The following is an 11,006-nucleotide window of genomic DNA, read 5'->3' on the forward strand; positions in this document are numbered from 1 at the left end:
CAGCAAATGCAATTCCAAGGAGCTTCTTTTCCCTTTGATCTTAAGATTCAAAGCCTTAAATCCATTTACAAGAGAAGTAATAAAAACCCCATCATTCTTAGACAGGCCATTTTTAACTCAGCACTAGGCATTTGGCACTTAAAATTACACCTATATCTGTGCTTTGCAGCTGTACAGTGCTTCCCAGCAAGGTCTCAGGAATTATCTTCCTTGTTCAATACAATGCTGCCCTAATTTGTAGCTCAACATTTAACAATCTTTTCTAAACTCCAGTTCCTTAAGTCAGGGAATGTGCTCTTCACAGTATGGAGAGGTTTTTTGGCATGCAACAGTTAGCAATAAATTAATGGCATAAAATGTGGCTGTGATATCTATGAGTAGCTTGTATTATGACTTATAGACAAACAAGCTTTCTACTTCTGAAGGTCCCAGAGCACTCTGAAGACAACCCTATTATCATTAAAGGTAGGCTCATCAAATTTTTAAGGCTCTGGTACTGTCCCTTCCCAAGCATGTGTGTGACAGTATGGGAAAAGGCAATACTTTCCCTCCTTGGAATTGTTCAAGGCCCCCTGGAAGTGTTCAAGGCCAGGCTGAATTAGGCTTTGAGAAACAGGTATCTCTGGCCATGGCAGAAGGGTTGGAACTAGATCATCTTTAAGGTCCCTTCCAACCCATACTATTCTGTGATTCTATGATTGAATGAGATATTAGGCTGGGGTATAGGACACCAGGACATTTTTATGGAAGAGCACTACTCTGATAAGAAGCTTTTGACACCAGGAGTATTTCAAAGCATTCCTTTTCCAGACTTTCTAAATAAAAAGTACATCCTTTTAGCCTTCTAACTAAACTTAATTCCTTTTTACACTAGGGTTGTAAACCAAAATTTACAGCCAACTCAATACTTGCAGAGGACTTTCTGTGCCAGCCTTTAGCAGCAATCACACTGGTATTTGTCTCATGGCTGAAAAAGTAGCAAGGTGCCAAACCACCTTGTTCCAATTAAACATTCTGTTTACATCTGATCTATTAATTGACAGCACAGTATGACTTCTCCAGGTGCTAGCATAGATGAAGAAGGTCATCCGCACTGCTCTCCTGGCAGTCACAACTAAAAACAAAGGACACAGCTTACTGAAGCCAAGGAGAGAACCCCACAAAAGCCCAGCTCTGGAAATCACGCAAGCACAAGCTGATGCTCCACAAACTTCTGTGGTATTGGAGCAGGTCAAACACACATGTCCCAGAATGGCATTGTTTTCCTTAGCTCAGGTTAGAAGTCATAAGCAGAGGATAGGGTCTACACCCTATCTCTTACTCCAAATTTTCTTGTCTTCAGTTAGCACTATACCAAGTAATTGCTTGGTCAGGCTCCCTGCCCAGGTAATACTATTAACAAGCTCTCATTCATAGACAGGAGCTTACAGTGTATTCTTGCCACTGCTGAAGACATGTTGAGCCCCCCTTGCTGAGGAATTTCTGCTGAAAATAGAGAATTTACTTGCCTACAGTCAGGTGGTGAAACCTAGCCCCCAGTAAAGAGGAGAGTAGGACTGGACTTATGAGATGGTAAGCTTTGTTAATTCCTAGCAAAATCTTAACAGCAAGAGGTCATATTTTTATCTTATTTCATTTAAAAATATCATCTGTACACCACTAGATTCAGTCTTCTTTTCAGTTTTCTGGGGTTAGGGTGGGAAAAAAAGAATCTGGAATGGATTCTAGGAGCTTAAGACTCTCCTGGTAGATAAGCAGGCAAGAGGAATCACTCCACTTCTCAACAGAAAGGACCACGTAAACAAGCTGCAAATATCTGATATGTAAGTATGTGTCACAAGTTGCTCTGAGCTCTGGGAAAATGCATGTGACATCTGCAAGTAATGGATTTGTGTAGGCACGGGAAGAACTGACTGAGCAAGGAATCATTGTGGAGGAGGTATGTGATGTCTCCAGGTGCAATGCAGTAGGAAGGCTTGTTACAAGATGTCCAATATCTGTCCACATTACAAAACAACTCTGTTTTTCTCACAAAGTACACAGTCTCCATAAGACAGGAACAGTCTTTTGCAGGTCTGTGTTTTTCTCTCATCAAAACCACTACTCCAGCCCTATGTTACGTGTGGGTGGATGTGTATGACATGAGAAGTTAAGTAACACTGCTGAAGGGCCATACACATGCGTCAGCTGCTCTGAGTGCAGCAGAGCAAGCCCTACAGCACTCTCACTCGCACATTACTTCCACCACTGCAGCTGGCCTGGTCTTCCCTTCTCCCCAGACCTATCCCTTCTTTCTCTTCTGCTTCACTAGTGATGCATGTGAAGAAGGGATACACCAAGGAAAAACTTCTGCAAGGCAATATATATTATTTGCTTTCATTTGAAAAGGCTCATTTTTGCTTCTTCCCACAAAGTCACATTAAAATCTGTGCATGGCATAATGGCACAGGGCTTCTAATGAATAAGGCCCTGTGTTGCCAAAAAAGAAATGTACTGAATGTGGCCTTTTCAGTACTTAGCATCCACTGGCATTAATTTTATGAGAATTAAGGTTATTCCCTAGAAAATTCCATGGAAAAGATTTTACAGCTCATATCAGTAGATCAAGAGGAGGTGGTACTCCACAACCTTTCAAGAACACAGTGAGACCATAAGCACCACATCTACCTCCTGGAAGAAGCTCTCCAGGTGGCAAAATACATGCACCCTGCCCAGAAAAGGCATGAAGTAGAAAGAGGCAGTGCATTATTCCAATATGAGCTGAGGGAAAATTAGACTGGGGTTACAGAGAAGCTAGTCCACAAAAACAACTGTTTTTTTCTTTCAGTATGCAATCAGATTCACAGTCTCCTCAAAATTTATGGCAGCACCACTTCCTTTGAGTCATTAAGGCTCTTTTCTATTTTGCACTAGTTCAAGAATTTAGCCCCTTGTTTAGGACAGCTGCAAAGACCTATGAGACGGTGTAATCTTAAACTTTTGCACTGAAGTACAGAGAAGTGACAACATGGGGGCACATCCTACCACAGAGTAGCTTCTGGCTTAAGAAGGCAAGAACTCTACATTCTTTGTCATTGGAAAGGGAAATAAATACAGGGTTCCTCTGGTGAAAAAACAACCAAAAGAGGAGGAAATGGCATCACCTCAGCACAGGCTGGCAGTTACAAATGTAAGAGTGTCGCACTTTGATTACTGACAACTTGCAATAAGAAAGTGGAATGCCAATCTAAAAATCACTCAGGAAAACACTAGTTACCAAAAATCAGAAACCTTTTTTCCAGCGAAACACATCAACTAATGTGTGGGCTTTGATATAATTACTGGATTTTTTTTTTAAATGCACCCTGCAAAATTCAGACATTTCTAATTTCTGATTAAAAACCTAAGCATGCACTTTTAGTACTCTCCCAGGCAACAGCAAAATGTTGACTAAGGTCTGCATGAACAAAAGGCAAATGGATTCTGCAGCACCACTGGGAGAGCACCTGGAGGTCCAAGTACCCACTTGCACTTCAAATTCCTCTTGGTCTTGCAAACAACCTGAGCCACTCCACAAGGTCTCATCTTTGATATGTCTCTTGCTAGATGCAGTAAGTGTTATAGCCCATTTAATGCAGTACTGTGTGTCCTATATGGTAACTGGCTTGGTCTGTGTGCTATAAGCATGCTGTCAAACCACACAAAATTCCAAGTTTTTACAGAGACTTATGAATATTTCTTAATTCTTACTTTGTTCCAAACATCTACACAAAGAAGGGTCCAGTCAGCCAACAAAAAAGCAGATTGGAGTGATTCACAAGCAGTGGTAGGTCTCTTGAGTGGCGTTTACCAAATATATCATGTCCTTCCTCTAGTGCTGCCAGAGGAAAATCTCAAACCTACTGGAGTCAGCAGGATTTTTCCATTGATTTCAACCAGAGCTATGATTTTCTCCTTAGTCAGAGACAGAAAAACAACTCTGTAAAACCCTTGAACTGGACCAACCTGAAAGAGAAAAGCATCCCCAAGGGAGTTGCTGAGACAGAAGACAAAGTCCTTCTTGGGGTGTTCAGGCACTGCTTGCACTATGCTGTTTTCCACCCAGACAGCATGCTTTGGGATGCTGTTGTGATCAATGCCAGATCTGCCATCAGTCTCATAAAAAAACAACGTGCATCCTAAAAGAGACAATTGTTTATTAACAAGCAACACATTTAAAAGCAATGGCTGCCCTGCATCTATTCAGCGCTAACACTCAGGACTACAAATCATCTGCAAAACTATCACAGGGATGAGGGAGGATTTGACAGCTCTTGTCTAGGTTTTCAACCCTGCAGCAGAGACCAACAGCAGTAGCATGGCTTTTAGCCCCACAAGGTGGTGGTTTCCATGGAGGCACAGCACGAGCTGTGTAGTACACCAATCCATGCCCCAGCAGGCCATTTTGTTCACCCTAGTATTGCTAAAACAGCTGTAGACATGAGCCAGGGAAGTCATGGGCAGTAAAATACAGCCCCAGCTGAGAAACACCATTTTAAGTCCCAAAGTGGGGGTCCTCCAAGGCCACCTTATCCCACCAAGGGGACCAAAAGGAAGGCATGACAGTGGTCTCCTTTGGCAGGACTGGACAGCTGTGAGACATCCTGGGCTGAGCAGACAGGCCCACAAGCCTCAGCCTACTGCAGCTGCTGGCTGCTACAGACCCTGCAAGGCAAAGATCAGGCAATTTAATTACTCGATGCAGATGAGCAACTGGAAGGAAAAGGGGCTGTAATGAGTTGTGCTTGCTAAAAGACTGATGTACAAAAAAAACAAACACCCAACAAACAAACAAAAAGCATAAACCAAATCCGTATTCCAGTATAACATTTCAGTTCTGACTCCCAGCACTGTGGCCAAAAACAAAACTGCATTTTAGCTGGGGACATCAAACAACCTGCTTGGTTTCACAAAATAATATTTACAATTCTCTGGGGAGAAAAAAAGGTATAGCAAGTCTGCAATTTGGGGAACAAAAAAAAAAGGGTCTCCTCCCTCTCCCACCTCCTCAGATTATCTACAGTTGCTTTAAACTAAAACTGGCACATGGTTTCTCTGCCACTGGAGCAGGCCCTCTCAGTGCAAAGGGATGCCCTGTTACCCAGCCTCTCAGAAAACTATTTGCAGCCAAACAATAGCAGCTGTTAACTTCAAAGCCTCATTTAAACACTAACATTATTAAGACACAGCAATCTGAGAAGAAAACACTCCACTTGAGTCAAAGCACTTTAAAATAACATTGCCTCCGTGCTCATTGCCTCCTTCCCCTTTTTCCTCCCAGATGGCCCTTTGTTTACCAGCTCCTCACAGCAAGACCTTCCTGCCACTGAGCCCTCCTCCCAGGAGATTAGGACTCCCCCTTGCCCCTCCGCCCTCCCTTCATCCTCTTTCATTTCCCCAATCTCGCTAACCACCCTTAAGAAAAAGCTGGCACCTAACTTTGCTGCTGGTTTTAAAACCATGCTGCAAATAAATAAATAATAAAAATAAAGTGTTCTAAAAGAAGCACTCTGTAGGGAGGACGGGGCTTTAAAAACACTGAGGTAATCCCACCTACAGCAGGAGACATGGCTCTGCCTCCTCTGCTTACAGACAAGACCAGACCCAAAACCCTGCAAGTGTTGCTTCCTGTTTTACTGCTGATGCAATTGCATGAAGATTAATTAGACATCGCTTCAGGAGGGCAGCTCCTGTGTTTTGCTGCTCCATTAACATTTATGTGCATTTTTAAGCACTCATACCCCAAACAAGGCTGGAGCATGCTCCTGGCAGGAACTGCAAAAATTGAGAGAGAAAAGGAGCTGTGGCCCAGGAAGCCAAAGAGGTTGGTAGGGTGGCCAGGTGCTGCCCACCACGAGGTGGATGATTCAGCCAGAGCCAGCATCTTCCAAGTCACAAGCCAGCCTCGATGATTAAAGGCTTCCTGTTCACACTGCAAATGTTCTGCAACTCACTGGGTGTTTATACTCATGAGGCACATCTTGGAGAAAGATGTTAACTACACTGAAGTTCACAGCAGCTTTTGTTACAGTCGAGGCTATGAGTTCCTTTATCTGCAGCAATACATAACCCAGGACTCAGTGGATGCCCATCTGGATAAACCCTTGCACGTTTGCTCTGTACCTTTCAGGGAAACCCAGTAGTGCTTCCATTTCCTGCGTGTTGCTGACTCCACTTTCTTGTTCTTTTTGTGCACCAGGAAGTTCTTCACTGCCAGAGCCCCAGCTTTCCGTACCGTGCCCTGGGCAGCCGTCAGAAGGATGTCAGACTGCCCCGGGGAGCTGAGGGTGCCACTGCTCTGCTCGTCACTGAGGGCAGAGCCAGCCTCCTCCAGGTTCTCACTGTTGGTGGTGCTCATCTCCAGCTCCCGACGGAAGTTCTCATACACTCCCTGGCGAAGCCCATCACCTGTCGAGCTGCTCCCACTGTCGCTGCCAATAAAAGCCCGGCTGGTTGTTGGGGAGTAACTCGAGTTGGTGGCATTGGAGCGTCTAGAAAGGAGGTCAGTGTCGGTGGCTGCTCCCTCAATCCCACTGTCGGTGAACTCGCTCCCCTCGCCTGCGTTGACATCCTAGTTGCGAGAGAGAAACAGTGTAAGATGAAGATCCTGGCCACGCATGGCCTTCTGGAGACACCATCAAAATGCCCAAGTGGCACCTCATTTCTTCACACCCACATTTTGTGTGACACTAGAAATCACCCATCTTTTTTCAGAATTAAAGTTAGGGTAGGCAGAACTTCCACCACAGGAAAGACCAGTCCTGCATGCACAATTTCAGGTGGCGCTTCTATAGCCTGAGCATTTTGAAATATAAGATGCAGCTTCATCTGTTTACATTAAGCTAAGTTAACAGTGCTAAAGGTTTTGCAAAAGAAGAACATATGGTAACAAAAACTGGCAATGTCAAGAAAAGCCACAATCAACCTACGCATTTTGAAATGAAAACATTGATATTGTACATTCACACCTATAGATGAAGATACATTTTAGACATCCCAAGATTGTCATTTGCAAATTATATAACTAAGAAGGTACTTTTTTTTTTTTCTCCTAAGAAGTGAACATATTTGACATTATTTCTGTTTTGGTTGTCATTTCTACATCACAAACCCTAACAACTGGTCAGAATCTCACTGTGATAGACCCTGCCAAAATACTGCAACAACAGACCATTCCTGGGTCCAAAGAACTTGCAGTTGAAGTATCACAGCAGACAAGAATATGGATAGCTTGAAAAAGAAAGGAAACAACACAATCAGACTCAGGTTTTGAAGGCTTACTGGGTCAGCTTGCACCCTGCAACAAGGCTAGTGCCCAGAGGGAGCAAACCACTACCATGTCTGCACTCGTAGGTATCTACAGCAGTTTTTGAAGGAAAACAAACTAAGGCCAAGCCCTAAGTGGAGAGAAATGTCTCAAGTTAGATACTAGAGAGGATAGGGAGCTAGGGAAGAAAATGCAAAACTGTGAGAAATAGTGCCAAAACAAGAGGAATTTCAGCCTCTACCTCTCCAGCAAGAGCAGCTGGTGCTTTGATTTACAAGTTTAAAAAAAGAGGAGAGTTTGAGGTGAGGTGGCAGAATGCAGTATTTATTTTGAGTGAAAACAAGCTTCTTGGTGTTTGTTCAACCACCAGTTTTCTATGCATCCAGCTCTGCCGAAACTGAGAAACCCTCCACCAAGCTCTGTTTGAAACCTCTCTCGAATGGAGCAAGGGCTGGATGAGGAAACCTTAGGGGTGTTGACAAATCAACTTTCAAGGCATTAATTTGTAACAGATTGGCTCATTCTTTATAAATGCTACCTCTCAAGGGAGACTTGGAGTCCAGCTGGAAGCATAAGCACTTCCTTCCCCACTCAATGAGTACAGTTATCCTAGTCAGTCTGGTTATTTAATGCAACACATAGCGATAGACAAGCTGTTCTGGAGAGGCCAATATTCCTTTACTCCCATCCCATGGGAATGAGCTGAGCAAGGCTTCCTGTAAGTGCAGTCATCTGCCTGTCCAGAGCAGTTTTCACAACTACACATTTTTTCCTGATGTTCCACTACACTTGTTTTTTGGAAGCCAATTATCTTTCCAATTCTTGCAGCATTGCAAAGGAGGGATATCTGGAGAAGGGAGCTGGTGCTGCTCAGAAACCAGTGTTTACAAAACATGGCCATGAGTGTGCATTTGCACTCCATCCTGAAAAGCTGGATGGTGTGATTTCTGATGACAGTGCTCCATCTAAGACCCTGAGCATCTGGGGGACAGGACAGGCACAGCCACTCAAAGCCCAAGGCACTGCCCCTCTGCCAGCACAGCTACATTGGTGTACAACCAGCATGTCAAAGAACTGAACCAGATCCCTCATGTTCACTGAGATAATTTTGCCTGTAGAATCAGCATCATTGGTTTCTGGGCCCTTCTTCCTCCATAACTTTTTTAAAGGGAAGAATATGCCGTTCATCTAGCATAAACAAATCTGCCTCCTACAGTGAACACTGCGAAACGGTGGCAATAGGAATTACTTGAGGTGTTGAGATTATTATTTTAGGTTACTGATTTAATAAATATACAATCTGCCTCATAATTATTTCATCCATGCTATAAAAAAGTTTAGAGTTAATTCCAAAATTTTAGCTGATGCCACTTTCAGAAAGCGTATCTCATGCTTCAACTAAAATCAGTCAGTTTAAAAAAAATAAAGAGCTACTAAAAGAGATCAGCAACTTGAGGGAAATAGGATTTGCAATTTTGCCAGCCATTGTATGCATAGAACTTTCTTGGGCTTTTTAGCAGATGGAAGTGTTTTTTCAAAATGAGAAGTGCATCTAGAAATGTTCAAGGAATGCTGCAGTGTGGACTCTCGAGGTTGTTTGTGCCCTGTGAGATACAGCCTTTACATCAGGCATTGATGGCCTCAATTTCCCCATCTACAAATGGGGTTTATACTCCATAACTGGTACATATGGGCATAACAATTTACTGTTTATAACAAAATGCAAGGATGGAAAACTCAGAGTCAATGTTATTTACGCTCATGAGCTTAAATTGTAGCACGTTTTGCAAACATCTTTATAATCTTTACCACAATGCAAGTGATAGGTTGGATGGGTCAAAAGATCTTTTCAGCATAATGCTGCAACCCTGCCCCTAATCTTCCTCTGCTCGATGAACTCCTTTTTCCTCTCTTAAGTACCCCTTATCAAAGACCCCTTTAGAAGACCCACAATTCAACCCCTTTAGGAGGAGGAGGGTCTGAGCATACAAAGGTCAGAATGGTTCAAAACCTACAGCCTGCTAATATTGTTCACACTCATGAATTATGAAATGTGGCATTGAGTGAGCTTAGCACTTTTGAAAGTCTGTTGTATGAGAAGATTGGTCTCGGGGTTAAGAGCATTCATTGCACAGGTCTCTGACTTCTGAGTTCCTGCTGCAATGTCAGCTCGTTCTCATCAGAGGGTATAAAAAGCTCTCAAGAAGTAGCCAACATCTGCTCTGGCCCTCTCACAGTGCTATAACCAGCATACTGAAGCTCATTGAATTAAGAATTCAGCAGAGGTTTAGTATTGTGCTTCCATAGGAATGTGCTGAGGTCGAAGGGGTAACAACCCCAAGCCAAACAACAAAACATAGCAGGGACTGATGAACACATCACTGGGGGCTTTTCAAAGAAGGATGCTGAAAATTAAGCATTCCAAGTCGTATCATGAGCAACGTGGCTCTCTTGCTGATGAAACTGATATGGATACACAGGCCCCTAGCTTTGGTGTCTAGCTTCAAAATACCTACTGATAGGGCCACCACAGGCTACTGCCCAGAAGCAAAGTGAACATTGTGTAACCTTCATGAGAGCTATTTAAAAATTACTCACATTTCCTGCTTAAGCTCTCAAAGAGCCCCATGGGCAAAAACAATGTCTCTCTCCTCCAAGGCATGCTTATTACTTCTTTTGGGCCCATGATGGGATGCACCACCAAGGCTGGTTAATGAAAGAAGCATTTCACTCCTCAGCAGAAGGAGTTCTTAGGTAAAGACTTGAGGCTGAGAGTGAACTACAGACATGGCTCAGCCATCACTACTCACCCTTCTGGCTCCTGCCTAGTGTCTCTGCATCTCTCCATCATGATGCTGACAGCATGTGGCAGCCACACTGTGGGAGCTGGGAGGCAACAGAAGGGTGCAGAATGCACTTTTCTGAGGCCCCCATTTTTTTGGACCTTAAATACATGTTATAACAAATCAGAATACTGCTCTACTTGTCATTACATCAAGGGGCTCCGTTTTATTTCACTGATTAAACCCCCAAAAGATTCATTCAGCTCAGTATATGATTCAGGACACTACCTAATATTTTGTATCTCGACAAAGATCTTGTGTTTTGTATTTTCAGGCTGGCAAACAGCTGTCCACACACAGAGGAGTATTTTTGCCCAAAGAGACCATCCCAGGAACCAAGTACAAGACTGGAACTAAAATCTGTGCTGCCCTGCTTAGCCTTCCCACTGGTGTTAACCTAGCTTTGGGCCTGGGAGCACAAGAGGGCAAAGCAAGGAGGTTGAAATCATTAAATTGGTCACACCAAATAAAAAGCACGTGGCAAAGAAAAGAAAGTGTCTTTTCTCCACAGCACAGAGATGGGGCAAGTTGTGGGAATAGCAGTTCTTGGTATTTTGCAAACACGACAGGTCTTAGTCCACAGAGACAAGAAACTGAGGAAACAGGGGGCTTTGTGCCTTTGATTTAAGACTGCTTGGTGGAAAGCAGTAAGAAAGTTACAAAAAGACCACTAGTTGAAGAAGGGAATTAAGCAGGCTCTAGAGACTGTGCTGCACTTTATGCCTTGATGGGAAGTTGGTCAGTAGTGGCACAACTTCCACCAGGATCTGGGATCCCTGCTGTTGCTGAAGACAATGGAAAAATGGCATGGTTTCTTACACTGGTAGTGCTACTGTATAGCATGTGAAGTGCCCAGGGTTTACAAAAGAAGGTTCAGC

At 43.5% G+C, this 11,006-nt stretch overlaps 1 protein-coding gene across 1 annotated transcript in view; it reads right to left on the reverse strand.

Annotated features, from left to right (window-relative positions):
* TIAM1 (T-cell lymphoma invasion and metastasis 1) overlaps positions 1–11,006 on the reverse strand; it is a 120,608-nt gene that overhangs the window by 96,975 nt on the left and 12,627 nt on the right. The window contains exons 3-4 of the mRNA XM_010001826.1: positions 6,142–6,589; positions 3,985–4,157 (exon numbers count right to left, since the gene is read on the reverse strand). Of these exons, the coding sequence (XP_010000128.1) occupies positions 3,985–4,157; positions 6,142–6,589 (621 nt within the window). The remainder of the gene's footprint in view (positions 1–3,984; positions 4,158–6,141; positions 6,590–11,006) is intronic.

Source organism: Chaetura pelagica, unplaced genomic scaffold (genome assembly GCF_000747805.2).
Source record: "Chaetura pelagica isolate M959 unplaced genomic scaffold, ChaPel_1.0 scaffold637, whole genome shotgun sequence".
Classification (NCBI taxonomy): domain Eukaryota; kingdom Metazoa; phylum Chordata; class Aves; order Apodiformes; family Apodidae; genus Chaetura; species Chaetura pelagica.